Source organism: Mastacembelus armatus, chromosome 16, assembly GCF_900324485.2.
Source record: "Mastacembelus armatus chromosome 16, fMasArm1.2, whole genome shotgun sequence".
Lineage (NCBI taxonomy): Eukaryota > Metazoa > Chordata > Actinopteri > Synbranchiformes > Mastacembelidae > Mastacembelus > Mastacembelus armatus.
The window spans coordinates 14,990,884-15,018,129 of NC_046648.1; the positions used below are offsets into that span (position 1 = coordinate 14,990,884).

General features: G+C 40.4%; 3 protein-coding genes across 8 annotated transcripts; 2 read left to right on the plus strand and 1 right to left on the minus strand.

The window, feature by feature from the left end:
• Positions 1–37: 37 nt before the first annotated feature.
• On the plus strand, positions 38–9,801 carry l3mbtl1b (L3MBTL histone methyl-lysine binding protein 1b). 6 transcript variants are annotated; one of them, XM_026317280.2, is made up of 22 exons: positions 38–189; positions 1,629–1,763; positions 2,142–2,337; positions 2,440–2,638; positions 2,723–2,852; positions 3,059–3,110; positions 3,316–3,416; positions 3,522–3,626; positions 3,750–3,885; positions 3,993–4,084; positions 4,204–4,355; positions 4,577–4,680; positions 5,041–5,126; positions 5,236–5,346; positions 5,431–5,545; positions 5,833–5,932; positions 6,529–6,723; positions 6,876–6,977; positions 7,065–7,129; positions 7,218–7,390; positions 7,649–7,711; positions 8,419–9,801. In XM_026317280.2, exons 2-22 carry the CDS (start codon positions 1,653–1,655, stop codon positions 8,545–8,547), a joined length of 2,517 nt encoding a protein of 838 aa, XP_026173065.1. In that variant the 5' UTR covers positions 38–189; positions 1,629–1,652; the 3' UTR covers positions 8,548–9,801. The 6 variants fall into 6 exon arrangements, with proteins under 6 accessions (XP_026173065.1, XP_026173067.1, XP_026173068.1 ...); XM_026317282.2 differs by having other exon boundaries at positions 4,577–4,653; XM_026317283.2 differs by having other exon boundaries at positions 2,467–2,638.
• Positions 9,802–12,064: 2,263 nt separating this feature from the next.
• LOC113136448 (transmembrane protein 200B-like) lies at positions 12,065–13,905 on the plus strand. Its single transcript, XM_026317291.1, has 2 exons — positions 12,065–12,362; positions 12,935–13,905. The coding sequence occupies exon 2, from the start codon at positions 12,949–12,951 to the stop codon at positions 13,756–13,758; it is 810 nt and encodes a 269-aa protein (XP_026173076.1). The 5' UTR covers positions 12,065–12,362; positions 12,935–12,948; the 3' UTR covers positions 13,759–13,905.
• A 5,474-nt stretch (positions 13,906–19,379) lies between these two features.
• On the minus strand, positions 19,380–26,996 carry msh5 (mutS homolog 5). Its single transcript, XM_026317251.1, has 25 exons — positions 26,891–26,996; positions 26,675–26,798; positions 26,472–26,552; positions 26,146–26,199; positions 25,912–26,033; positions 25,667–25,776; positions 25,275–25,310; positions 24,761–24,843; positions 24,628–24,673; positions 23,895–24,033; positions 23,704–23,766; positions 23,487–23,615; positions 23,248–23,320; positions 23,046–23,155; positions 22,782–22,862; positions 22,585–22,672; positions 22,410–22,477; positions 21,657–21,775; positions 21,454–21,580; positions 20,924–21,073; positions 20,592–20,666; positions 20,117–20,263; positions 19,744–19,881; positions 19,595–19,668; positions 19,380–19,500 (listed from the first exon to the last, which is right to left on the minus strand). Exons 1-25 carry the CDS (start codon positions 26,981–26,983, stop codon positions 19,380–19,382), a joined length of 2,451 nt encoding a protein of 816 aa, XP_026173036.1. The 5' UTR covers positions 26,984–26,996.
• Between the last annotated feature and the right edge of the window lie 250 nt (positions 26,997–27,246).

Here is a 27,246-nt window from a genome sequence, read left to right on the forward strand (position 1 = left end):
GCCCGGCGGTAATACTCGTTATATCGGTACCAGACTGACTTCTGGGCGTGTTGTAAGAGCACACAGTCCTGGTATTGACCACCGATAGTAAACAGAACTTTTCCGAGATCCAAAGTTGTCAGGCAGCGCATCTCACACGCATGCGCATCCGTGAATCCAGCTCTAAATAAGAGTTAAAACAGAAACGAGGTGAGTTCCACAATTTCCAAACAATACGAGCCTTAATATTCATTTGTCTGCGTTAACAGTGGCAAATTTTGAAAACCAGATCTTTGTTTCGCCAATTAGCGTTAGTTCCCATTATTTCCACTCTGATTTAAAACGGCGAGAATAAATCGTTTTTTCAAGTTTCTATTGAAGAAATTAATCAAGCAACAACGTTGAAGCTCAAAACAGCAGCGCCGTGTTATTGCGAGTGTGTGCGATATCGTGCGAAATGTTAGCGTTGTGTAAAATGCGTTTTCCTATTGTTATTAACCGGGAAACTTATTTATTACAGATCGTCCTTAGCTGGCTGCATCCAGGCACAATGCTACGACTAGCCGCCTAGCACTCCCCGTTCATTTGAACGGAGCGGAGCTAGCTGGCTTTTAGCATCATGTCAGCGCTAGCTAGCAACCTGGGCTGACATTCCGTGACAAGGGGAAAGTGAAGAAAATACCCAGAGTGAAGAAAAACACTAAGTCAGGAAATTACACAACAAGCATTTGCTTTTGTTTGACGCGTAGCGCCGCTGCATGATTTGTTTAATTTGGTAACTTGAGTAATTTACATAGTTTAAACGTGTTGGTGGCCTCTTCCTATGCTCCGCCATTTTGTATAAGACGAATGCTAATCATGGGCGCTCTTACATACACTTTATTTATGGCTGGAATAAAACTGAGCTATGAAGAGCAAAGTCAAACTTAATCAGGATCCATTTGCTGGGTCTGTTGTTTACTTTTGACGTGGTTATGGCCGTCGTGCAAACAGAAAATATCACCTTTATTCAGTCTTGAACATGCGTCAAGACTAAAACGTTATATCGTGATATTGGTCGTATTAAAACGTTTTTAAGTTTGGACAGTTGGTGCAGAAAACAGTGTTCCTCTTAAAATTGACAAACATATAAGCCTTTCACTTGTTCATAACCAGGTAAACAGCCGGTTTTAAGAGATACTGTTAAAACAAGGAAAAGATAAACTTGTCCGGTTAACTTAAAGTTGACACGTCTTTCCTCGTGTTTGTCAATGATGTTGATGAAGGTTTACCCACATTGGGCCGTTTGTGTACGTATTTCCCGATTAGTTGACCAGCAAAACAATATTATTATTGACTGTTGTGTCTGAAATCGAAGTGCATGGTGTATCCTGCAAGCCCAGCACACAGTCGCCATCCAGCGGTGATGCGGGGTAATTTTGTTTGCAAATGCAGGTAGAAAACTGCATTTGTGACATGGAGCAGTTTCTAAGTAAAAAACCACATAGGGGGACTGCTTCACTGTAGTAATGACACATGGTTGGCACAATAGTCGGAGAACAATGCCAGTATCACAGTGGTTTATTCAAGCTTTCTGCTACGTTTTTATAGTTTGTGTGTCAGATGTCAGCAGAGGACAGTGTCTTTAATGTGACCTTTGTGTCTTGCAGGTTGGGGATATCAAAGGAGTGGGAATGACTGACACTCCACCCAGTGATGGCCCCTCCCAGGGAGGGGACTTTGATATGATAGGTGCCCTGGACTGGAAGGATGGTATCGCCACTCTGCCAGGCAGTGACCTAAGGGTATGATTGAGATTGATTGATTGACAGTAGACTGTGTTCATGTTATAGGGCTTAATGTCAGCCATCATTGTGTACATGGTTATTATCACACACTGAAATGTTTGAGCAGGGTTTCCCGTAATATTTTGTAGCAGGGGTTAACATGATGTCTGTTAACGCTGTAAGATAATATATTTTTAGGTGAATTTATTAAAACATTAGCCTTCAGGACAAAAGAGAGGGAGAGTGCCAGATATTTAATAAATATGTGAGTGAATTGTTTTCCTGTATTAACTTCATTTATCAGGAGATTGGGTGAATCAGAATCTGTGTGGTGTACAATCTTATCTGGAAGAGGTCCAGATAAGCATGTCTTTTTTTTTTTTTTTTCTCTTTCAGTTCCGTATGACAGAGTTTGGCTCCCTGGAGCTGGTCTCAGACCAAGAGGTCAAAGGCCAGGAGGCAGAGCCTAACCATGAGACCTTGGACCCAGCTCAGTCTCACACTCCCACCCCTCCACCAGAGGGCCAATCACAGTCTAGCACAGCTGCAGCTCCAGCCAATGTGAGTCAGCCAGGATCGTCTCAAGGTAAAGGTATGGCAGCACATGTTTAACTTTTACAGCATTGTTATTCTAAAAAAATTGCGGTGTTCCTACTTTTTATGCTGTCCATGTGTTTTGTTCTCTGTCCCTTAGTTTCTGGTCCTGTGCTCCTATCTTTAGAGGAAGGCCCCAGTGTAGAGGTTGGTCCAAGCATTGAAGTCGGCTCCAGTGCCGACACGGGTCCAAATGTGGAGCTGTCGAGGTGCCGGGCCTGTGGTGGTAGTGTTTCCCGGAATAGCCTAATTCAGGGCAAATTCTGTAGCTTGATTTGTGCACAGCCTTCCAGTGGCAGGTAAAATCATAAACACCTCTTTGCTGTACTTCAGATGATTTTGGTATGTTGTTTCATCTTGAACCACACCTAGCCTTCCCACAGATCTTCTCCAGGTGATGCAAGGGAAAGTCAGGTAGTGGAGGGTGAGAGGCTTGGTAAACGTGTTCGCAGGAGGAGGAAGATCTTCATGGAATCTGGTGATGAAGAAGAAGACAACCAAGAGGAACCAGAGGTGAGAAGCATCCTCTAACATTATACAGCAGTATCTAGAACTACTGGTACACTCTACATACTAACTGTAATTACTTTTGCAAATTTTACTCTTGTTATCTTTCAGTTTTTCCCTTCTTTAATTTTAGAAATCACACAAGAACAGGGAAATAAAAATGTTTATAGTCCCAATTTGTAACATGTTTCTTGAAACTTCACCTCGTGTAGGAAAAGGCCAAGACCACGAAAGGCAGGAGAGGTGCAAAAATGGTCAAACTAGGTATGTGAGACTACTGCCATTGTTAGGGGAGGGCAAAAGAGAAAGGAATATTCTGTTGTCTAAGTGTAACCCAAGACAGGAATGAATGGGAGTTGATATAAATTGGTTAGATTCTGTGTATCAATATAATGTGCCTTTTTACATGAATATGAAAAATTGGGTGAGGAGTTACACGTTAATAATAATAATGTTTTTATTGGCTTAGCCCCAGCTACTGCCCCACCTACTAAGAAGCGGGCTTGGAGCTGGCCTGCTTACCTGGAAGAGGAGAAGGCAATTGCTGCTCCTGTTAAACTATTCAAAGAGGTATAATACATCTTCCACATTAATATTATTTTGCATAACCAGATGGTATAGTTTATTTGGCATCTCTGGAACTGAAAATTGCTGTGATGTATGCTTGGCTTGCAGCACCAGTCGTTCCCTCAAAGCAGGAATGGTTTTAAAGTGGGGATGAAACTGGAAGGATTGGACCCCTCTCACCCATCTCTGTTTTGTGTTCTCACAGTTGCAGAGGTACAAGTATGTTTTTTTTATGCTTTTGGTTGAGCAAAAGACCATATATTTCTTTACCATTATTAACAGTTTCACTCTTTATTTGTCCCTGAATATATGGCCGCTGTCCCCTTTACCTTTAAGATCCAAGGCTATAGGGTAAGACTCCACTTCGATGGATACCCAGAGTGCTATGACTTCTGGGCTAACGCTGACTCATGGGATCTGAAACCAGCTGGCTGGTGTGAGAAAAATGGACACAAGTTATTGTTGCCTAAAGGTAGTCACACAAATGATAACAAGTTCAAAAACTGCTTATTTGTTATTCTACAAAATAACCCTAAAATCTGAGAAGAAACCTGGAAGTAAATATTGTTTGCCTTGTAGGTTGTAAGGAGGGAGAGTTCAACTGGAGCATGTATGTAAAGAACTGCAGAGGTCAACTGGCCCCAAAACATCTTTTCAAGAGCCTCAATACAGTAAGTATTCAATCAGTGCAATCTGTCTGCTCCAAAGGCATCTGATAATTTTTAAATTCAGGGTTTGTGTGTGCTAAATGCTTGGTTTATCTTTTTTTTTTTTTAAATTATTATTTTAGTCTGTGACTCCGTCTGGATTTAGAGCAGGGATGAAGCTGGAGGCAGTTGACAGGAAGAACCCATCATTAATCTGTGTAGCAACTATTGCTGCTGTTGTTGACAACCGCCTGCTCATTCATTTTGACAACTGGGATGACACTTACGATTACTGGTGAGAGTACTTCTGGGTATTTAAGTGTTCTGGTTTGAGTCAGGAGTGGGCATGATCCCGAGAACGAAAAAGTCTGGAAAAATAAGACACATACTTTAACTAAGGAATTGATGCAGCTTGAATGCATTGCAAAAAGTTTTAAAAAAATGTAAATGAAATATTTGTTGGTGAACCCTAAATTGCTTTAATGCATGCTCAGTATTTATTTGTTTTGTATTAAGGTGTGATGCCAGCAGTCCATACATCCATCCTGTTGGGTACTGTGAGGAGGCTGAGCTAACTCTGACCACTCCAGCTGGTAAGACACAGACCAAGACATATGTGGGTCAGTATAACCTACTTTAATATACTGTAGGGCACAACTAACATAGGATCTAACATTATCAGATTAATGCAAATTAAAATTTAGATTCTGCTGATCAAAATAATACAGCTTTTTACATGTACTATAGATGCATTTTTCTGTAGGAAATCTTTTACATATTTTTTTTGTCTATAAAAGAATGGCACAAAACTTTTGGAGTAATTACATTGAAGTTCATTTTATAAGTAAATTATTGATGAAATGCATGCTGCCACTTTTGACAGATTATCATTAGTTAGAAAAATATAGTTGCCTGTTTAAATGTGCAGACTGTCTTAAGTGACTCTTGGACATAATGAGTCTTTTATTTCTTGTCGTTAGAATATAAGCATCCTAAGAGTTTCTCATGGGAGAAATACCTGGAAGAAACTGGCACACAGGCTGCACCAGCTCGGGCTTTCAAACCGGTACATTTTAAACACACAAATATACATGTACACAAAAACTGATAATACTGCATATGCTGGAGTGGTTTACACACAGTAATGTGATTTTTATTATACCCTGTGTTTGCAGCGACCTCCACATGGCTTCCAGGTTGGGATGAAAGTGGAAGCTGTTGACAAGAGGAACCCCATGCTCATCCGCGTTACAACTATAGTGGACACAGAAGACCACCGGCTAAAGGTACATGTCTCCTTATCATCCTCATCTTCGTTGACTTAACTTTATGCACTGTCTGATTTGATGTTTTTCCTTTTGCTGATCAAGATCCACTTTGATGGCTGGAGTGCAGAATATGATTACTGGATGGAGACAGACTGCCCTGATCTGCATCCTGTAGGGTGGTGTCAGAAAACTGGACACCTACTACAATCCCCTAATGGTGAGACACATTTTGCCTGTCTCTGTCTTCCCTGTCTGGTATTCAAAGGTTAGTCAAGGTTTCTTAGGAGACAGATCCAAATCGTAATTTCAATAGATGAGTCAGCAGACTTCGTCTCTGCCTTCATTTAACTTCATTGAACTTTTGGATGTGGTGGGAGGAATCCGTAATGAATTTGAAATGAAAATGGTCTTGCAGTTGTGTTGTTTTATTAGCAGTCTCTTCTGTGTGTGTGTGTGTGTGTGTGTGTGTGTGTGTGTGTGTGTGTGTGTGTGTGTATATTACAGGCTCCAGTGATTTACTGACTGCCCCAGGACAAGGATGTCCTACTGCTGGATGCAACGGTGTTGGCCACATCAGAGGCCCTCGCTATGGGACCCACTACACGTTAGCAGCACATGCTCAGTTTTTGTTCCTTTTCTCCATCATCCATTGTTCTTACTCGTTTCATATTACTTCTCCTTTTTTATTTCACATTGCATATAGATTTTACATCCCCCAATGTGTTTCTGTGGATAATTTTCATGTTCAAAATTTAGATTTTGTCACGGTAAATATTGCTGCTTTAGCTTTGCCCACTGTTTTTATGTTACAGTTTTCCTTTTAAAACACAAGTGCTTGTGTGTTGGAAGGGGTGTCTAAATGTCCTAATTTTCTGTATTTCAGTTTTTGTTTCATTTTTGCTGTAGCTTGTCAGTATTGCTCTAACAGGACTTTCATGAAAATGATTTTCAGATAATTAGTTTTATGTCATTTTGGTAACTGTGTAAAGAAATGTAATAGAAGAGAGAGTCTGTGTTCTTAAATGTCATTAGCACTTGTGTGGGCTGTTCTAGTGTAAATGTGTTGTTTGTGTGAGAGTTTTGAGACTTTGTCATTTTTTAGCTGCTTTTCCGTCCTATTTGTTGTAACCTTTTTAATTGTCTCATTCATGGTTATGAAATTCATTTTAGGGTAAAGGTTGTGTGTTTTTGCTTGTGCAGGCAGGTAAGCTGTCCCTACTCTGAGATGAACCTGAACAAGGAGGGCTTGCTGCCAGACCGCCTTAGTGGAGAACGACCTCTCACCCTCAGCGGACCTCATCCTCGTGGGCGCCGCCCTGATCCTCACACAAACAGTACAACACAGACATCTGTAACACCAGAGCAGCCTGAAGGAGAGGAGGACTCTCAGAACAGGTTTGCTGCTGAACAAGTACAAAGCTGTCACTACACAGAAACTGTACAAACACACTTTGAAAGCTACTACCCATCCCAGGAGTCTTGTCAGCGTTTTCCATGCAACTCTATCCAGTGGTCTGTACCTGAGTGGAGGTTGTCTGTGTTGCTAGGAGACCAGCCACAGTGGAAGCAGAGCATTTAGGGCGCAACAACCAGCCGGAGCCACCGGGTGGAGGCATTGAGCAGAGCCACAATGGAACAAGGCCTAAACGGTACCAGCCTGAACTGTGCTGCTAAAGCTCAGTGCAGAGGATGTAGTCTTGTATTAGAGAGTAATTTGTTACTGTTGTTTCCTACAGGACTGCCCCCGTTCCTAAATACCTGAAAATGCACTATGTTAAAGAGGAGATTGGCGACAGTAAAGGTGTGTGTGAAATTAGATGCAGTAAAGCATGACCAACACTACCTAACACGCCAATGAACACATCTCCCCTCTTCTTTCCTCTACTCAGCCTCTCCAGACGCCATCTCTCTGCAGCAAGCCCTCCACGAGTCTGTGTTCTCTCCCGGCATCTCTGCCTCCCCCCCACACCGGGTGGCTCTCTGCTGGGACAAACACTGCCAGCTGCTGCCTGAGGTCCTGGGGCTGACTGCCAAGAGAGTGGCTACTTGGAGCGCAGAGGAGGTCAGACATGCTTACACACTCGCACTTTGTCACCACATGGAAAAACAGACATACTTCTCATTCACTTACACCACATGAAGGCATCTGTTTGTTCAGGGAAACTACTAGTGTGAATGAATCCTCAAGGAGAGCTCTTGGGCTCTTTCTGCCTGTCAGGTGAACAACTGACATTCAGGAAAGGCACTGAATTCTTTGATTAATAGATAAACATTAATGGATTTTAAACCTCCTGTATTTAGCTGTATGTCTGTTCATCAGGTGGCCAGTTTTGTAAAAGGACTCCCTGGATGTAAAGAACATGCTGCTACATTTAAAACGGAGGTAAGTACTGTTTCTGTTTCTGGATGTCAACCAGGTGATTGACTCACCTCAAGTATTTTTTTTTCTCATTAGTCACTGTAAAGTTAATTGATTAATCATTTAGTCATACTAAATATATTTTTTTTGACCTGATACAATAGTCTTGTTTGAATTAGTAAGCATGAGCGCATGTCGGTATGAGAAGGAAAATAAGCTTTTTTTAAACAGCAGAACTTAAAGGAACTTATTTTTGTTTTTAGTTTTAAACAATTTTTCTTTTGCTAAATGTAGTGCACAGAAGTTTCAAATTAAAACATGCACAACTTTATGCATCGTTAGGTTTTGCATTTGCAGGGTTTTGTGCTCAGAATTTCTGTTTTTTTTTTTTTTTTAAAGGGGGCAGTAAACGTTAGTTTCTAGATGAACATAGTAGAGCATTTAGCAGCTAAAGAGCCAAATATTTCCCTTAGGAGTTGCAAGAAAACAAAAATAGCTACAAGAGAGGCTATTGGGCTTCCATTCATGAGATAGCCACAAAAATGCCTCCACATGAATGATAATGTTGGTCTATAGCTTCTGGTTGTATAGTAAGCAATTATTTGCTAACAATTTCACCTTGTCAACCTAAAAGTTGATATTTCAATGTTGTGTTCACCACTTGTTTCTGATGACCTCATTGTAAGTATGAATCAACAGAATCTCTGTATATAACATTTTGTTTCTCTTAGCAAATAGATGGCGAAGCCTTCCTGCTCCTCACCCAAGCAGACATTGTAAAGATCCTGTCGATCAAGTTAGGACCTGCCCTGAAGATCTACAACTCCATCCTCATGTTGAAGAACGCTGACGAAGAATAAGATGCCACTCACTGAGGAATCACTCTGTCAACAGGTCCCTCAGCTCCGGCGCCATCAATACTCAGCTAAAGACATTTGACAAAATCAGCCTGAACAAGTTTCATATGTTGAGAAACATGTGGAAGCCATCATCTCTAAAAACACCCTCTCCTCCCTTATGTTGGACAGGACTGGTCAACCTGAGGGAAGGTTTTACACGATACCATGAGGATCAGTTACATTGTTTTTGTTTACTGAATCATAACAAAAAAATACAGGCACTTTGAAGGTTTCTAAAACATTGTACAGTTTATTCATTTGAGCTAGTGTCTGAATTCTGTTGTTTCCTGTTTTATTTAAACTGTTAAGAAATGGTGCTCGAGCTCAGAGCTGATGGGACAAATGTGGTTGTGCATTGTTGTTTTTTATGAGGCAACAGATGTTTTTTTTAAAGCCGCAAAATACAATCTTGAAGTGGTGAAAGGTTTTAAATGCGAAACCCAAATGGAGCAGAAGCACTATGTAGTTCAGCCTTTCCCCTCTAGATGGAGAACGTGGGGTACTCCACAGGCCCAAAGGCAAGAGACTTGGGTTAATTAGGAGTTGGCTGCAGCTTAGATTGAATGGGGGATGGTTGTAACTTTGTGTGTGTTTGCAGATGTGACTGAGTATGTTTGAGGACGTAACTTCCCACCAGCCTGTGGTGTGTGTGTGTTGCTTTTCTGGTCAAAGGATTGTTTTGTGACATGCAGGGCTTAGGGCTAATTGTTAAATCAAGGAAATGTGCAGTCTTTTGAGGTGGAACAAGGCAACAAACTAGCTCTCTTCTTCTCTATCACATGAATATGAATGTTAAAAAACAACTTTTAGTTGTTTTGTTGATATCTATCACCTTTTGCTCAAATATCTTCTTGTTATTTACACTGTAAATAGTATACACAACTACAAAAGGACTTCTCTTGTTCACTATCACAATTCACTTCTGCTTGGTTATGCAAAGGCTTGACATCTGTCTGTAGGGAGGGCATGGTGGCAGTGAACTGAAACAAGCCTCAATTCACACTTAGAGTTTGAGAAAAAACTTTGTCAGCGTCTTCATACATCAGCGTGTACTTCAGCAAATTGGAATGTGTACATCAGCAACTGTTTATATGCAAACAGCTTTTATTTATGTATTCTAATTTAAGGTGTAACGGTACGCTGTTGTGGTTCCGAGGTAGCTGTGGCTGTTTGATGGAATATGTGAATGGGTGAAAATAAATGAGATGCACACTGCCTGCTGTCCTCGGCTGACCTCAGTCACTTCACCACACACAGATAATCTGAGAGCGGTGGAAAACTAATTCACTCAAGTACTGAATATGTTTGACAATAGTCCCATGTCTGGTATCTTCAAGTGAAGCTTCCTTCTTGGTTGTTGGACAACTTGTCTATATTTGGTTACAGATGAGCATCAAATATAATTACATCTTTTTCTACTTCTGTTACAGAGTTCTTGAACTTGAGTATTTACATTTTATGCAACTTTCTCAAATCTGAGGGGAATATTACGTCTTTTACTACATTTGCTTGCAAACTGCAGTCACTAGTTACTTCTCAGATTGGAATCAAATGAATGTGATGAACTCAGTGATTTTCCCACTAAACACTTGTTTGAGATCCAAAGAACTACGTAAAATTATCAAATGTTTGGCCTAAACATGCAAATATTAGATAGAACCACTGGACTAAACTACCAAAAGATAAATAAAACTAGTTCCCCCTCAACCAGACACAACAGTAAAATAACTTTCTTAGTGATTCATTTTACGAAACACCTATAGCATGTGGACTTAAACCACTACAACTATTGATTTCTTTTTTAAATATCTTAAACCTTGAAAAGAGTAATTGATTTTTATGTCAAAATATAATTAAAATGTGAGGTAACATTGGATCAATATAAACTGATAGTTGTAATATCAGAACACCAAGGTATTTAGCTCTGTAGTCATATTTTAATTAGAATAAAGAAGCTATAAACTTTAAAATTAAACTTTAAACTTTAAAAGTGTTGTGGCCCAAATTTACTGTAAATTGATTGTAAATTGGCATTTTTAGACATTATGCTGCAATGAGGTCATGATTCAACCCGACCCAAATGTAGATATGCAAAACTCAACCACAAGCGAGTATGCTTTTTGACCCACATCTAACCTACATGCAACACAACTACTGACTACACCTGGCCCATAAGTAGCAGACTGAAACTTCCACCCAGCTGCTTATGGCTTTTATCTTTCAACCCAGATCTGGCTCACATGACACCAGCAGAAACTGAGCCATGACCACCAAAGGTTGTCCTGATGGGAACCAGGAAACAATAATAAAGTATACATTAAAAAACAAAACTACCACATATTTACCAATTTAGCCCTGGTCTTCAAGAACAGCTTCGGTAATCAAGCAGGGATGTGGTGCAGCTGCAGAGATCCGGTAAGATCACCTCTAGCTCCTTGCCCATAAATTCTTACGCATTCAAACATGTAGTCTTCAGTGCCTGGTGTGTTATAGGAACTAGATACTAAACTCAAAGATTGGGCTTACTCATGTTAATAAAAATGAAATGCTCAAGATTCGTGTGTGCATCTGTCAAGACTTTTTCAGATACCTGTTTTTAAATTGTGATTTATGGGGATAAGATTTTTGGGCTCACATGTTTTCTATTGCAATACTGATAATGTCCACTGGGGAAACTGGTAGCAAAGAACCATGGTAATATCCAGCTTTCCTAATACAACCAAACTACAAGCTGTCATAATGTGACAACATTTCTGGTACTTTATCATCTCCCTGTGGAACCATAAAAGACTTTATACAACTTTTTACATATTTATGAGCTAGCAGGGAGCCCCCTTTAAAGGAGAAATGTGTAAAATGTGAAAGATTTAGAGGCATCTAATGGTGAGATTGGAGAATGTAACCTGAGCACCCTCACACCTCACCCCTTGTTTAAAGGCGCTAGGGAGAGTAGGTTGGCAGTCACCTTTAAACCAAAACACAATTTAACATCTGGTTTGTCCATTCTGGGCTACTGTAGAAAGATGGAGGTGCAAGGTGAAAGGAGACCTGCTCCCTATGTAGATGTAATTAGGAAAATACAAAAGTTTATTTACAAATTAATGACAACATATTTATGAATAGGCTACTATATAATTTATGCTAATAGATCGCTTTAAATAAGCATCTGCTAATAAGACAGCAGCATTGTAAAATTGGATGCATTGAAAATAATCAAAAATCTAAAATGTATAGGATGGATCAGTAGATATAAACTAAAAAAAAAACACTAAAATGGTCCTTTAAGTCAGGCTATGATTTTTTCTTTTGGTGTATTTGCTCGACATTTTTGGGGTTTCTGTTTAAAGACAGCAACGTCTCTCGTTTTACAAAGACTTGATGTTGATCACTAAGAATAACTGTGGAACTGGCCTGGACCAACCGCAGATTCCCACGACCCCTCCTCTACAAACACACACAAATCACAACACAGGCTTTCCAGGCGCACAGGCGCTGAGGAGAGGCAGCTGAGGTAGAGCAGCTTTGCACCACTTTTACTAGGACTGTTTTTACTGCGAAAGCTTCATTTCGGGCTCAGCAGCAGCCGGTTCACACTGGGTGGAAAAAGTCCTTATGTGAGGAAATCTGGTGAAAATGTGGACTTAACCGCGATGCAAAGTGGCGGAGAAGATTAACGGAGGAGTGGGAGGAATAACGCAACTCCGTTTTTTTAAAAAAAAATTATTTTGATAATGCTGAGGATCTTGTTTCTGCTTCGGATTTACGTCCAAAACAAGGCAAGTGGCGGCTCTGTTGTATACTGCCAGGGGTAAAACAACAGTTAACTGCAGTGAATCGAGCGGTGAATGAAAATTAAAGATGCATGCGTGAAGGCACTTAGAAAGCCAGACTTAAGGGGCATTTATCATCAGGTTTCCGTCCTGTTGATCATGTTCACTTTCTTCGGAGGAAATGAAACCACGAGTTGAGTTGGAGCAGCAACCGTAGGAATGTAACTCCATGTTAATGACTGCTGCTGAGATCGTGAAGTGAAATCACAAGCTCTTGGAAGGGGTCACTGTGTTTGTCTCCCCATGAGGATGAAGCAGTGGTTCAGTAACAGTTGAGCTGTGGGGTTGAGAAGAGAGTGAGTGTGACACTGGTGGAGCTGCAGAGGGGTTGGCATTTCATTAACTCACCACATGTCTTATAAAAGCAGCTATTTCCTGTTGTGTGCAATGCAGAGTAAACTGTCTTCTCTCCAGCACCCCCAGCACTCTCCCACTGATGCAGTATGCAGCACTTTCTTCCTCGATGCTCATATTTCTGGTTCTTAGTTTTTTTTCTGTATTGTCTTCTCTCCTTTCAGCCTGAGGCCAGAGGATGACAGCAGCCAGTCCAGTCTGCAGCCACACCTCGTCCCATTCCACCCAGTCCTCAGCCGTGTGCCTCCCAGCATGCCACAGACACCTGAAGAAAGGCAGAGCCCTCCAGACCAAACTGCACCTCCGCTCCGCTCCAGGTGTGTGGCTCCTGCTGGGTGTAGCGGTGGTTCTGGTGGGGATGAGCGTAGCTGTGGCGGGTTATGTGTCGGCAGCACCCAAGCCCGTGGGAGGCCGCGTCAGCACCCACATTGAGAGGATGAAGCTTGCTGGGCCCGTGGTCATGGGAGTGGGCTTGTTCATCTTTATCTGCGCTGCTACGCTGCTGTATGAGAACCGGGACCGTGAAGTACTCAGACAAGATCCGCCTGATGACCTTGAGGATTTGAAGGGAGGAAGCGGCTGGGAGGATCTGCAGGAGCAGCCCAGCTTCAGCTGTCAGGAGCAGTGGGAGTGGAAAGACAAAGGGCACGGATCCTGGGCTGCTTCAGACCAGAGACTCCCCGTCTCAAACCAGAACTGGGGGCCTCCCCTTTCCCTGCCTCACGCTAACAGACACAATGTCGGCAGCAAACCATCATCACCACCTCCTCCGGATGCAGGTGGTGATGATGAAGAGAAGGTGGACAGAAAAGAGGAGAAGGACGCAAGGTCAACCCTGCTGGCCCGAGTTCTGCACCACCAGGAGCCAACTCCTCACCCTCCATCCCCCTGCCTGTCCATCTCTCACTCCATCTACTCAGACTCCTGCAACTCTAGTGAGATCCACTTCAACATACAGACAGGTTCTCCTCTGCCACCTCAGCACTGAACCAACCCTTTCTGGCTCAACTTTACACTGTCTCATAAAATATGCATGATGAGATACGTTTTAAAGTTTCACATGCAGTAAAGACCACACTATGCATTCCTCAATAAACGGATGAAATACTGTGCCTCAGTGGCACAGAGGCTCTGAGTCACTGTCTGTGAAGGGTGTTTTTTTTTTTTGTTTTTTTTTTTTTTTTGTCCAACACTGTTCTCTGACTCACCCATGTTTAAAAGATTGGAGCTTTGCTGTTTGATGTCAGCTCGCCATCTTGTCTTTGAACTCACCCATGCCTAAAATCCCTAAAGCCACTGCTTGTTTGACCATATTTGGACGTGCAGAAAAGTTATTTGGGTGCCATACTGGGAGATGGACACACTCACTCTTGGCTTTCCCTCTCTTGCTCTCTCTCACACACACACACACACACATACACACACATCTCTGCGGAAATCTGCATTTACTGGCTGGAGAGGATCGGTGGAGGGGATGAGCCAGATAAGGTCTCAAATGAGACCAAGTCTTTATCTAATCTCACACATACTACAATCTAGTCTTTATCTGAGGAAATTGTGTCTTGGTATAAGCAAGTACAAGAGGCCATACTCCTCTCACACGACACCTACAGCCACACTATAAATACCAGCTGGTCTCTGTGCACATGCAAGCGTGGACTCAAGTTGGACTTTTTACTGTAGTTCAACTATTTTCTTTTTTTAATTCATAATCAGCTGCTCAGTTTCCTGTTTTTCCAGTGTGGTGAGGCGAGAGTGGATTAAAAGAAAAGAGCAATGACTAAAACAAATAAAAAAACAAAAACAAGATCTGGTGAGGCTGTTATGAGTTATTCCTGATGAAACCGAGAAATGCAGCCCTGTGAGTAACTGAATCCTCACTCTCCCACCATCCCGACCTTTCTTCTCCAGTCTTCATCATCTAATTCCCACGCTTTATTCAAATTCTCCATCCTCCTTCTCAATCTTTGGCTTCTGCAAACTAGAGATAATAGGGCAAAACAATGTAGAGTAAAATGTTATCTGGTACAATTTAGCCAAAAAGAGCATGTTTGAACAGTGGGAGAATTAACTGGAAAGGGTGTGTGTGTGTGGGGGGGGTTGTTAATTGATAACACAGGGGATCCGTGTACAGGTTTTTATAGATGCTTCAGGACTGCAGAGTATTTCCTTGTTGTATGGGCCCATGCTGGGATCCTGCCATCCAGATGACGGCTAAGACTGTAGTGTAAACTAATTTCCAGTCACACAATTCACTCATTAAAAAAAGCACCCGCCTCTCTCACTCTCTCTTGTGAAGGTACAGGCTGCTGTTTTAAGATGTATATTTCAGCCTGAATCTTGACATACTCCTGCAATGAGCTGCAAGCAGCCTCCTTCGCACTTAGTGCTCAGAAAAGCAGCTCTCTCCTCGCTCTCACACATACACCAGTCCTTCTCAGTGACAGATGCTCTGATGTGTTCACATGCACTAGGAAAGATGCTTGACTATAGACATGCAACTAATGATTACTTTCATTACCAGTTAATCTGCTTTTTGTTTTATGGATTACTGTTAAATGTAATGCAGATCTTTTTCGTTGACAGTCTATTAGTAACTCCTGGGACTCTGTTGTCTGATGATGTGATTTACATTTTGACGTGACAGTAAACTGACCAGAGGGAATTTCAGTATCTGCGCACAGATGCAAATATCACTACAGCAATAGAGAATTCAAGAAATCCTAGAGGTTCCTCATGTGTATGATGAGCGTAAATGGTAGTGTTACATAATTCAGCAAGTTAAATGCTGCATTGAGAATATGACTGAATCATATCCTCTTTGCTTAGAGAGCTCTGTGTGTGAGTGTGTGCAATGATACATATCTGAGCAGGCAGATGGGCGATTGTAAGCTTCTTAACCCTGCGCTGACTCTGGACACAAGGAAATATGTCTGTTCTTTAAGAGAGACGGAAGCTATGATCAACACTTTTTGGAATAAAAAGATGTGAGCGATTGAGGATCAACCAACCTGAAAATACAAGTTTGAAAATGTGTTTTCTTTCCACTAGCAAACGTCACCTGTTACAGCAAGAATGATGGATTCAGTTAAGACATTATCATGACCAGATGGATAGAGAAATGTTTTCTGCCACCAAGGAGAAGTTTTAACTCGTCTACATTTGACATCCTATTGTGTTTTTATAAATAGAGGGATGAGCTACCAGATCAGTTTTATGTGTAAGATTCACGCTGTATCTTCAGTTAAAACAGCTAATAAACCAAATTACATTTTCAGACATTTAAGAAGATATAACATCCTTCCTGGTTGCCAAACTCTACATCTCTTCTCTCAAATAAGCTTCCATTCCAGGTGAGCTTTGTAATTTGTAGCTTGTCTCTAAAACTTTGCATGTTTGAGCATTTGCAGCCTCCCAGCAGATGCGACTGGTGTGTGCTGAGCAGGTGCATTCCTGATTAATCCAATTTGAACTCTGTTTCTGCTCTCCTCAGCAGACCTCATGGTGCAGTTAATGGAAGGTGTGTAGTGCTGAAAATGAGAGGGCTAACAATCTGTGTTTTTGCTATTATGATGCTTGTATCTGCTCAAGGTAAGATGAAGTAGGGCCTGGGTTTATAGTAGCTCTAGACCTAGCAGACCCCATGTTCTGTCCTAAAACTCTACTGCTACTAGAACTATTGCCCTCAGTGTCCACCAGCTAATACATATAAACTTTTTGGTCATTTTTGATTGGTAGTTATTCATGAGCAATATCATTCATTAATGAATAAATTAAGCATGTGCATATTTTTATTATCTTATTGATTTGTACTGGCAGTCTCAGTTCTCTGTGCTGTATTTGCATAAACAAACAACTGAGTTTATTAGGTACACCTAAATAAAACTAATGTAGTCTAATGCAGTAGCCCTGAAAAAAATGTCATAATCTGATGATGATTTTCTCGATAAATCAGTTAATCGCTCAGAAAATACAGAAAACTGTTTGTTTCACAACTCTTCAGATGTCCGGTTTTGTCTGAAAACCAGAGCTGAAACTGCAAAGATATTTAATTTACTATAATGTAAAACAAGAGAAAGCAGCAAGTCTTCACATTTGAGATGTTGGAAACATCAGATGTTTAGCATTTTTTCTTAAGAAACAGAAGAATGCAGAATGAAGTCTGTCGCTCAACTAATTAATCGACTTACCATTACAGCTCTAAAATACGTTTTTTTTAACTGTTCTTGGAAGGTGTTGATTCAACTTTATAGTACTTTTTGCCTACTCCCATTGATTAAAAAAAATATAAGAGGCATACAATATAATGTCACCATATACTACTGTGGGTCACCCAAAATTACCATAAAGATGAATCAACACCTTAAAGAGCATTACAAGCTTTGTTAAAGAAGGCTTTATTGCAGGGTTGTTGTATTAGACTGCACTAGACAATGTGTATGTAATAAACTGGCAGATGAGTGTAGATTTATAACACAGGGTTAAAATAATGAATACTGTGGGTTAAAAACAGTCCTCTCCTCACAATGAACCTCACCTCGCTCCTTCTATCTGCTCAATCACTGAGCTAGCACCAGCTAACACAACGAGAAGGGATAAGGATCGTGAGTCTCACTAAATCTCATCTTATGTCCCTGATAAAGAGATTAGCCCTTTCCCAACACCAGCCTGTAGCAGCACTGAAGCCAGCCATTTGGCAAATAGGTGCACTCTGACAACAAACTCCAAACCTAAACACCAGGAGGGAAAGAGTGATCTCCAAAATCAACTGGAAACTAATATATTGCTGTCTCTAAACAGGCTTCTTTATAGTCATGTGAATGTGGAACAGTCTACTGACTATTAGCCTAAAATGAGGACTTCAAAGGGATTTTCAGTCACATTTGATAAAAAGAACACTTTCTGTTCTTTTTGTTCACACTGCCAACACATCCCTCTTTTAGGAAGTAGCCTCTTTGCTTCTGAAGAGCTAATGTGGGGCACTATTTAGCAACAACCATACTTCTTCACTGTGTTCTGCTGCCAGAATTTCCTATTAATTCCAGTATCTCTCTGGTTAATGAAAACATGATGCTGCTCTGAGACTTGGAGCACTTTCTGAATAACATCCACTCAGAGAAACACATTCCAGACTGCTGTGGAATAAACAAAATATTTTTGAGATGCTTGAGTGAGTGCTCGGCAGAATGTGGCTCATCAGTTTGGCTTGACAACCTCGAGCAGCACCACAGCACTTCACACACAGGCACCCCCCCAAATACAAAATGTGTCCAACAAGCTATTACATATGTAAATACCTCAATCCAAAGTCCAAAACATTTTATTCATTAACCTGATACTTTACGTACAATGATTCTGATTGCATATTCTATTAGTCTAGTCTAGTCATGATTGTTTTATTTTACTTTTGTTTCACCTGGTGGATTTTTATCCTGACTTTCCCCTTCTTAATTAGGTTTCTACCTCAAAGGGAACTCTTTAAATAATGACGATCACCTTCATGTTAGAAAGTTTTCAAAAATAATTGAGATATTTTGTTGTTTTTTTTTTTGATAATTTTGTATTAAGCTGCATTGTTTCTGTGGTGTCCTCTGGGCTTAGGTGAGGAAGAGGAGCAGTCAGAGCTGCTCATGGAGTCGGTGGGATTTGAAGAAGAGTTGCTGGTGTGTTTCCGATGTGACCTGGGCTTTTGGGATGCCTGCTACACCACACAAACTAACTGCAGCGTTGGAGAGCGGTGCTACATGGGTCGAGGGAAGGCAGGTGTGTAGGATAAGATAGTTGGTGTATGTTTATTAATTAATATCTATGCATACGAAAGGGTGTAAAGATTTTCAGAGTAACCTAAAAGCATGATGTAAAATGTAATTTATTTTATTTACTCAAAGAAATATATTTATCCCACTCATTTTGTCTCCTCAGCTGATGTTCTGGATGTTAAGACTTTAGGTTGTGTGAAGGTAGAAGAGTGCAATGTGGAGACTACAGTGGAGCTCTTCTCTAACAAAACCATCTTTTCCATGACCAAACACTGCTGCGACACACCTTTCTGCAACATGGCGCACAGACATCCAATCTACACCTTTATCTACCTCACTGTGGCTTTCCTAACTACCTGGCACCTCAATCAGGCCTGAGCTGATTTAAGTGCTGATTTACTTATTTTTGTCAACAGTGGACTGTATGAAGTGATGCTGAAAGGACTTCAACTACATAGTCAGGAAAAATCATCAGATTTACAGAGTTTTGGTATGTTTGATAGTGAATTAGCAGACACTACATAGACAAATATGTGAAACATGTATGTAGAACATTTATTTGTTTGTATTCAATGTGTTCTGTTACATTTAATATTTGTAACTGTGTGCACAGTATTTAAATGTAACAACATATGAGTAAGCTACATAAGCTGTTATTTTGTTTTGCTACAACATAAACCTTTGTGACACATCAAGGATATTACATTTTACTATAACAATGCTGTACTGATGTATGTGAACAAAACCATCAAGTCCTGGTAGAACATCACTTAATGTCTGCACCCTCCCACAACTGCCTGACAAACTGACCACGGAGCTTTTTAAACATGTGCAGAAGCAGCACAGCAGTTCACCTGTGGCTCAGCACCTCTCCAGCAGAGGGCAGGAGCTCCTCTTTCATGAAGTGCTGCAGATCCAAATCTTTGTCCTCCAGGTCCAGGCTCAAAAACTTCTCCACCACAGACCTGCACCTGTCAGTGACACCCATGTGCACATCTATCTGTTCACACACGCTGCTCTTTCTCGGTTTTTATTGTCTTTCTGTGCAGTTAAAGTTCAACAAACCTGATTGTCTGCTCCTCTGATGATGCGTTATCAACGCGTCTGATGGGCCTCCCTGTCCTGTACAGTTCAGACACCTGAACAAACACGCAGCCACAAACTGTTAGTCCATGTGAGTATGCTTTTGTGTATCACTGTGTTTGTGTGTTTACCTCCAATCCTCTCTGTACAAGGCCAGCTGGCAGGCCTGCTAGTAAAGCAATGTTGGCAGCATAGCTGGACTGACAGATCCCTTCCTTCAGTTGGTACAGAAACACCAACTCATCCCCATCCACTGCTGTTTCTAGAGTCTGACACACACACACACACAGGTGTTACCCAAACACAAAAATCATATAGCTGTAAAATAAAGTTTTAACATTGTAAAACAAATTAGAAGTGCCTCACTACCTACTTGGTCATTTGGAAGTTTCTGCTGTCAACATTATTCTGCAGTACTTTAGTTTACCCTCACAAATCCTCACTGAACAATCACACAAATGCTTTAGTCTTAGTTCTGTCACTATGCAAGCTCAGTTGAAGTACCAGAAGAGACAGCAGGACTGATGAGGGTAGCAAGCCTAGCTGCAGCAAACTGTGGAAGTTGGTAGCCAACAGGATGTGAGGAACATCCACTGGTGCTTTTTGCAGCCAATGAGAGATTGATGCAGCCAGCAAGGACAATCCATCCACCTGAAGGGTAAAATTATACAGTTGGCTGTGTTTCTGGAGCAATGGACCAAAGTCTTCAGTCTTATTTCAGATTAAGCTCTTAATAAAATCTTAATAGCCTGACAATGAGTTGTAATAAATAGTCTATTTTCATTACATCACTGCAATTTTCTTGCTTATTGGTGGCACATATTGCACTGAAGTGAAGGTCTGTTCGTGCTGCAACTCCAAATCGGATAATATTGGCCGAGACTGGTTTCAGGTGCTTCACATTAATGACCTTATGAGTCCTTGTTATGTGTATACATATGTATTTAATTCACAACGTGCATGAACAATTTCTACTTACTGTGTTAGTTCCTTTCCCAAATTCATCGATGAGAACTAATGAGTTGTCAGAACTGCTGTTGAGAGCCTGGGCCATCTGGAGAAAATAGACAAATGCATTTACAGTATACTACACTTGTGTTTTATTCTGTGCATGTGTGTGTGTGCTGTGGTTGTAGGCAGTAGTTGCTTTATAAGAAAAACTCTTGACAGGTGGAGAGTGGGAGTGGAGCTGGAGGACAGTAGTGCTGGAAGTTCATGTCTTTTTTCCACACCCACACACACAGACACACACCATACACACAGAGAATCTTGTGTGCATAAAAGTGCGTGTGTGGTGTGTGTTTTAGGTACTTGGTTGAGGTCTATCATGAAGGTACTGAGGCCCACAGACACAGACTCTCTGCTTTGAATGCGGGTGAAGATCCCATCTACCAGACCAATCTCTGCCTCCTTTGCTGGCACATCTGAGCCAATCAGGGCCATGAACACAATCAGACCCACCTGGCAAAACCAAAACATGGTACAAGCGCTGTGAAACGAAGACATTATTACTATGAAATTGCTATTCTTTATTACAGTAATCTATAGTTTTCTGACAGCTGTCATCATCTAGCAGCATGCTGAGGTAATAAGCTTCTTTAGAGCAACTACTGTAGATGAAGCACTAGCTACTAAAGAAATTTCAATTATGAAGCTGTTTTTGAAAATGTATGGTCTCATATTTGTAGTAGTTTGCAGTTATTTTGTTATTTTAAAGCTATCTATTATTTTACAATAACTGCTTACTTGGATAAAAATGATTACTAAATATACCAAAAGACAACTGTTTGCAGAAAAACCTCAAAAACCAACAATAATCAGCCATTTTTTGAGGGTCTTACCTGTTTGAGGTAAATGCTCTTGCCAGATGAGTTGGGCCCAGTGATGATCTTCACTCTGCCATGTGACTCTGAGCTCTGGAAAGAATTGGCCACAAACACTGGAGAGCACAGCTCCAACAATGGGTGTCTAGAATAAGATTAAATACAGAAATGTACAAGTTTGTACTGCAATAATTGATTTTATGTTATGTAGGAATTCCTACCTGCCCTCTATGATTGTTATCCTCCTGTGGCTGGCTAACCTGGGTGAGGTGTAGCCATACTCCTGGGAGACACTGCTCATAGCCATCAAACAGTCCAGCTCAGCAGTGAGATCCAGAACCTAAAGACGACAAACATTAAAAACACCAACTGTTCTGAGCCATTCTTCTTACCGAACGACAGGCAGCCTCCTTGCAATCTTGATATTGTTATACATAAGGATTGAGATGGAAGTAATCTATTTAACCATACTTTGGTGAAAATACAAACTTGTTATAATTCTTTGATGTTTAATTTATTCTGTTAAAAACGTAATTAAAGTAAAGTAAAGTATTTCATTCTAAAAATAGATTTTGGGTGATCAATCACTTCTATCAATTTTTAATAAGCTTGGAACCCTATAAGTCTGTATTTTGATAAACCTCAGTGCAATCTGCTTAATAGTAGAGAATTCTAACCACAACCATAACACGTTTGCTCTCAAAAATAATGATAAAGTTTGCAGTATCCATTAGCAGCACATCATCATGAGAAAAAAAAAAGCATAGCACTTGAAAAGAGCTTGTAATGGGATCAAGGTCCGTTGCATAATCAAAGTGAACAACACATCCCAACTGATGGAAACACATAGTTAATCATAACAAAGTCCACCTACACACATTAAAAGCATTTCTTTAATGTTAACAGTGATTTATTTAAGTTGGATTCATATTCTACACATTGGAAACTGTAAGTGCACAGTCATGTAGACCAACCTTATAGATGGAGGCACTCCTCCCAAGGACTGTGTTCTGCAACTGTGTCATTACAGCTGTCTCCATGTCTTAATAACAGAAAGCATTCCTTTAGCAAAGCATCTTGCATATACATTCTACACAATGATTTTTTCAAAGAAATAAGGTTAGCGTTTTCTGTATATAAGTATAAGACCTCTAATGATGCAGTGCAGGTCTCCCAGTAGGTTGTCTAACTCTTTGGTTCTCTGGCTGCGGTAGTGTAGACGGTCCTCAGACAGAAACTAATCACACATCGGTATGAACACATAGATAGTGGAGATGATACAAGCACATGAGTAATTTTGTAATTTTGAAAAACATACACACAAAAAAATAAGTTCATAAACACACCATAAAATCAAGCCCCTCTATCTCAAAATCCTCTTTCTCCACCATACTGGGAAGACGAGGGACAGAGAGCAGGAATCCAATCTGCAAAGGAGATTTAAAACAACCATTGATATACATAGCATTTCAGAGAAAACTATTTTCACCACATCTGGTAGTATGAATCTTACTGATAATATAATATGTATATGGTCAGCAGCCTGTTGTAAATAAAAATATCTTTTGGAAAGATATCAGCTAAATCTTAATTACGCAAAAGGCTCAGACCAGAGGGATATAGATGACACAACAGGATGGGATACGAGCATCCAGGTGTTCCAGCTCTCTTCTGGCAACATCTGTCAGGAAGCTGGACAAACCCATCATTCTCCTCTTCTCTGAGAGAAGGATGAAGGATACAAGAGTTCAATTCAGACACCATGGACAGTTGAAGCAGACCCACAGCCTAAATTGAGCTGATTACACTTACTCTCATCTATTGCTGGGTCGACGTTTGGCTTGATGGAGAAGCGGTTCTCAGCTATGCTCATTTCAAAATCCACCTACATATCCCAAATCAGAGATGGACTCAAACTTACTAGCTCAAACAAACCTGCACAACTTCTAAGCACTGCGACAAAAGAGATTGCGTGTATATGAATATGTATCTCTCCTAGCATGTGTCTTTGGATTTGATTTGTGTAATGCTACATGAAAAGAAAAACTCACAACTCGGCTCAGGAGGGAGGCAATGTAGTGGAGGTCATCAGAAAACCCATCACTGATGTCACGAAAGAGCTGAATTGACTGAGGCAGGTGTCGCACCGTGTCCCTGATACACACTGCACTGTGCACCATCTGACACAATCACAAGCAGGACTACTGTTCACATTTACTCCAGCCTGTTATATAAAGATATTGTGCATGACGATACTGTAGTTCTGACCTTGTAGAGATTCTTCCAGTCTGTCACTTTGGTGTGAGACAGGGCCATCCTGCGTAGAACAGTCTACCCAACACAGACACACACACACACTGGCTTTTCATTGTTTTAATGATCAAGTGGTAACACAGCAGGTAGGAAGAAAAGTGGTCCCAGATATGTAGAAAAAAGAGGCCATTGTTTAGAGTTATTACTGGGATGTTTGTGATGTTATGCAGTGAGGACTGCAGGGTTCTCAGGATGTCTGCATTACGAGGTGAAGTGAAGAAACGTATTACTTCCTGCCTCCTGTGTAGCACAGCCAGATCCTTTGTTGGACGCAGAAACCACTGACTGGAACAACAGAGGACATTACTGTTTTCACATTGCTGTTCTGACTGAATACTACTTCGATAGAACAATATCAAACATATTCCACTTACTGACATTAATCAGAGTACATTGTGTTTATATAAAAACAATGACTGTGTAAAGAAAATGGCATAATTACATGACTATACATTCCCACAATAAATATTACATTGAACTAGAATTACCAGAATATTGTTGGTTACAGTACCCGAAACAGATGATGCATCCTGTTGGAAAAACTGACACATTTCTCTTGTTGTCATAGCTACAAACTTTAGTATGCAAACCAAGACAGTCCTGATTCAGACATAAGTCTTCTGCCTGAATTGCAAAAAAGCAGCAGCACTGCAGATAGTGTGTAACTTTAAGACAAAATGTTTTTAATTTAGTTGCTTTTGCAGTGTGCCTGATAGCCTAATTTTCCGACTACATACACTGGGCAAAACTGTTGTACAACATGGTAATAAAAATAAGAAATTAGGTTAAATGGATACTTTGGATAGTGGATAGTACTAGCATCTAGTTTTTTTTTTGTTTTTTTTGTTTGGTTGGTTGGACTCGCCAGGTGTTTCTCACCGTAGAAGTTTGGACCCAAACTTGCACCTGCAGCAGTTTAGTATACCTGTAATAAGTAAGGACAAATTGCTAGTGTAAAGATTAGCACATCAGCTAGAAGGAGCTTGTTCATTTGTTAGTCTGAGTTACATACCATATAGACTAAGTCCTTCCTTTTCACCTGAATGCAGCTTGTACACAGATGGATGAAGTTCTGACTTGAATATCTGCAGTACACTGCACCAAACACAAATTCATGGTGAATGTTCTCACCCATCCACCCCTGTTTTTCTGTTTCTCTGCTCAATCTAACACTAAATTGATCTAAATAAGGAATTTCTTACAATTTGATGTAATACACGTGCATCAAAAAGGGTAAACCACAAAACCACGAAATTAATTAAAAACCAAAGAAACTTAAGTAATCTGAAAATATAATACAAATAAAATTCTCAACTTTGTTATTTTACAAGTAACCAGTACATTTAAATATGCTGGTAGGTGGTTTCAATTCATTTAATTATCAGCAACCTCACTATAGATTTTGCTTGTGAAATGAAACTTAATGGGAGATTTAGAGGATTCATGTCATCTTTAAGAAACACAAATTTAACAAAGATCAGACTTATGTAACCATAGAAAAACTTTTGTAAATTGTACATTCTTACCTGTATGTGTCTTGGTCAATATAGACAACACCTTTCCTATGTTATGATGATGGACAATGCACATTTTAGAATAGAATTCTAAACAACATTTTTCACTCACGAAAACTTCTGTAAGAGAGATTTAGATTGCTGATGAATAAAGAACATAGAAGTAGACAAAAAGAGGTAATAGGGAAAATGTAGTACAGTAAATATACGTTTACAATGGAGACATAATGCCATAAATACATGCTATCGCAGAATGTCTGACTGAAAGACTGAAGGTGTATAGCTACATACAGAACAGTAAAAATCACACTTCATTGAAAAACCTATTTCAATGTCCTCATTATTAAAAATGTGTAATCACAGTCCTATTTGTGTGTGTGTAGCTACATTTTTGTGTGTCTTACAGCGTGTAGGCGTGGAACTGTAGGATAGGAACTCCGACACTGCTGTCTTCCAACTCCACTCCCACTCTCCTCCTGTCCAGACATTTTAGTAGAGCACCCACTGCCCTCAACTACCCAAACGGATGTACGCACACACACCAACAAAAAGAGAACAAATACACACGCACAATGAAATGACTGACAGTTTGTGATCAGCTCTTGCAAAATGGTGGACTGACAGGATGATATGTTGTCAGCTGGCTCACCATCAGGGGTGATTCAAAGGAGATACATGATGAGAGGTAAGACATTTTGTCTCTCTCTGAAATAGAAGCAGGGAGGAAAGGCAGATGGGCAGAGAGTAGCCTCTGCTTACTGACTTCTAGACCTGCAACATTCAAAATTAACTTAAAATTAAGTGATTTATTGTGGAAAATAATGGAAGCTTTAAAAAAGTTGGACAAAAATGTGTGAAAATATATGGTTGTCCTTTTTTATACCAAAGTCAACATAAGGATAGGTCACCACCTCTGGTTTGTAGTCTGGGTTTGAACCTGGGATATAGAATAAAGCATTATGAAAAATGGTTGGTGGTTAATTCAAAGAATGTACTATTTTCCATTTAGACATTAGTTTTACATCTTAGAAACTACTGAGTTCCTCCAGGTCAAGCTTTATGAAAAAGTTTATAGTAGCTATAGCGCACAATCACTGCAGTGTTAAGCTTTCTTAATGGCATTTTTTCCTTTGACACAGAAATGTGAAAACAAAACTTTCTCTGATATTTTTAGCTCCATGCTAAAGTAACTTGTCTACCAGAACTCACCAAGTTGTTGAAGGAAGTGGGTCATACAGTGTTCCTGCTTTGCACTGGTAATGACTACATGAGGACTAATTTCCTGGATGACTAATTAAGAAAAACAAGAAAGATAGAGGGCACATATGGTAACTGGCTTGCAGTCTTTCTTATTAACCACATAGGCTATTTGTTCCTGTCTAGGAAGTGTCAGTGACAGGTGCATTGTCTACCTCTGGCCAGCACGTGAAGTTCGGGGTTGTCAGGTGTATCTACCATGTAGTTTAAAGAGGAATCCTTGCTGTCATAGAAGCAGAGGCCTACTTGTCCATGCTGAACCAAAACACTCAGTAAAACCTAGGAATTAATGAACGAATGAAAATGTAGTTCTAGGTATCTGCCTGTTTTAACTATCTACTACTGCGCTAGAGTGTCACGTATCAGCTTACTGCAGGTGAGTCTTCCTCTACTTCATCTCCATCTGTACCGGAGAGACCAGAAACTCTCCCTCCTCCGCTTAAACTTTCCATAGCTGCTGCCATGAAGAGTTGACTCTACGAATGAGCAAATTTATTGCTCTTTATTAGTTGTATTTAATGTCGACAAAAAGGGGAACATTTAAACCTGAAATAATTACTTGGCCACTTAAGGGAAACACCTGATGAGTTGGTATGATGAACTTGCCGGGAAATCTTGCTTGTTTTGCCTGCCGTGAACACTATTTACTAAACAGCAGGCTTTTATTGTTTTTAAACTGAAAAGAGTGAACCTAAACAATAAAGTTATAGCTGAAGTTAGGTCGGAG

What these genes read in the sequence shown, in the direction of transcription:
- l3mbtl1b (XM_026317280.2), top strand. Translation starts at nt 1,653, where the DNA reads ATGACTGACACTCCACCCAGTGATGGCCCCTCCCAGGGAGGGGACTTT. An exon ending in AGGATCGTCTCAAGGTAAAG is followed by an intron (nt 2,338 to 2,439) that starts GTATGGCAGCAC and finishes TCTGTCCCTTAG; the next exon opens with TTTCTGGTCCTGTGCTCCTA. An exon ending in CTACTTGGAGCGCAGAGGAG is followed by an intron (nt 7,391 to 7,648) that starts GTCAGACATGCT and finishes TCTGTTCATCAG; the next exon opens with GTGGCCAGTTTTGTAAAAGG.
- LOC113136448 (XM_026317291.1), top strand. Translation starts at nt 12,949, where the DNA reads ATGACAGCAGCCAGTCCAGTCTGCAGCCACACCTCGTCCCATTCCACC.
- msh5 (XM_026317251.1), bottom strand. Translation starts at nt 26,983, where the DNA reads ATGGCAGCAGCTATGGAAAGTTTAAGCGGAGGAGGGAGAGTTTCTGGT. An exon ending in ACTTCACGTGCTGGCCAGAG is followed by an intron (nt 26,553 to 26,674) that starts GTAGACAATGCA and finishes TTTCTTAATTAG; the next exon opens with TCATCCAGGAAATTAGTCCT. An exon ending in TTGGGAAAGGAACTAACACA is followed by an intron (nt 20,264 to 20,591) that starts GTAAGTAGAAAT and finishes TTTACCCTTCAG; the next exon opens with GTGGATGGATTGTCCTTGCT.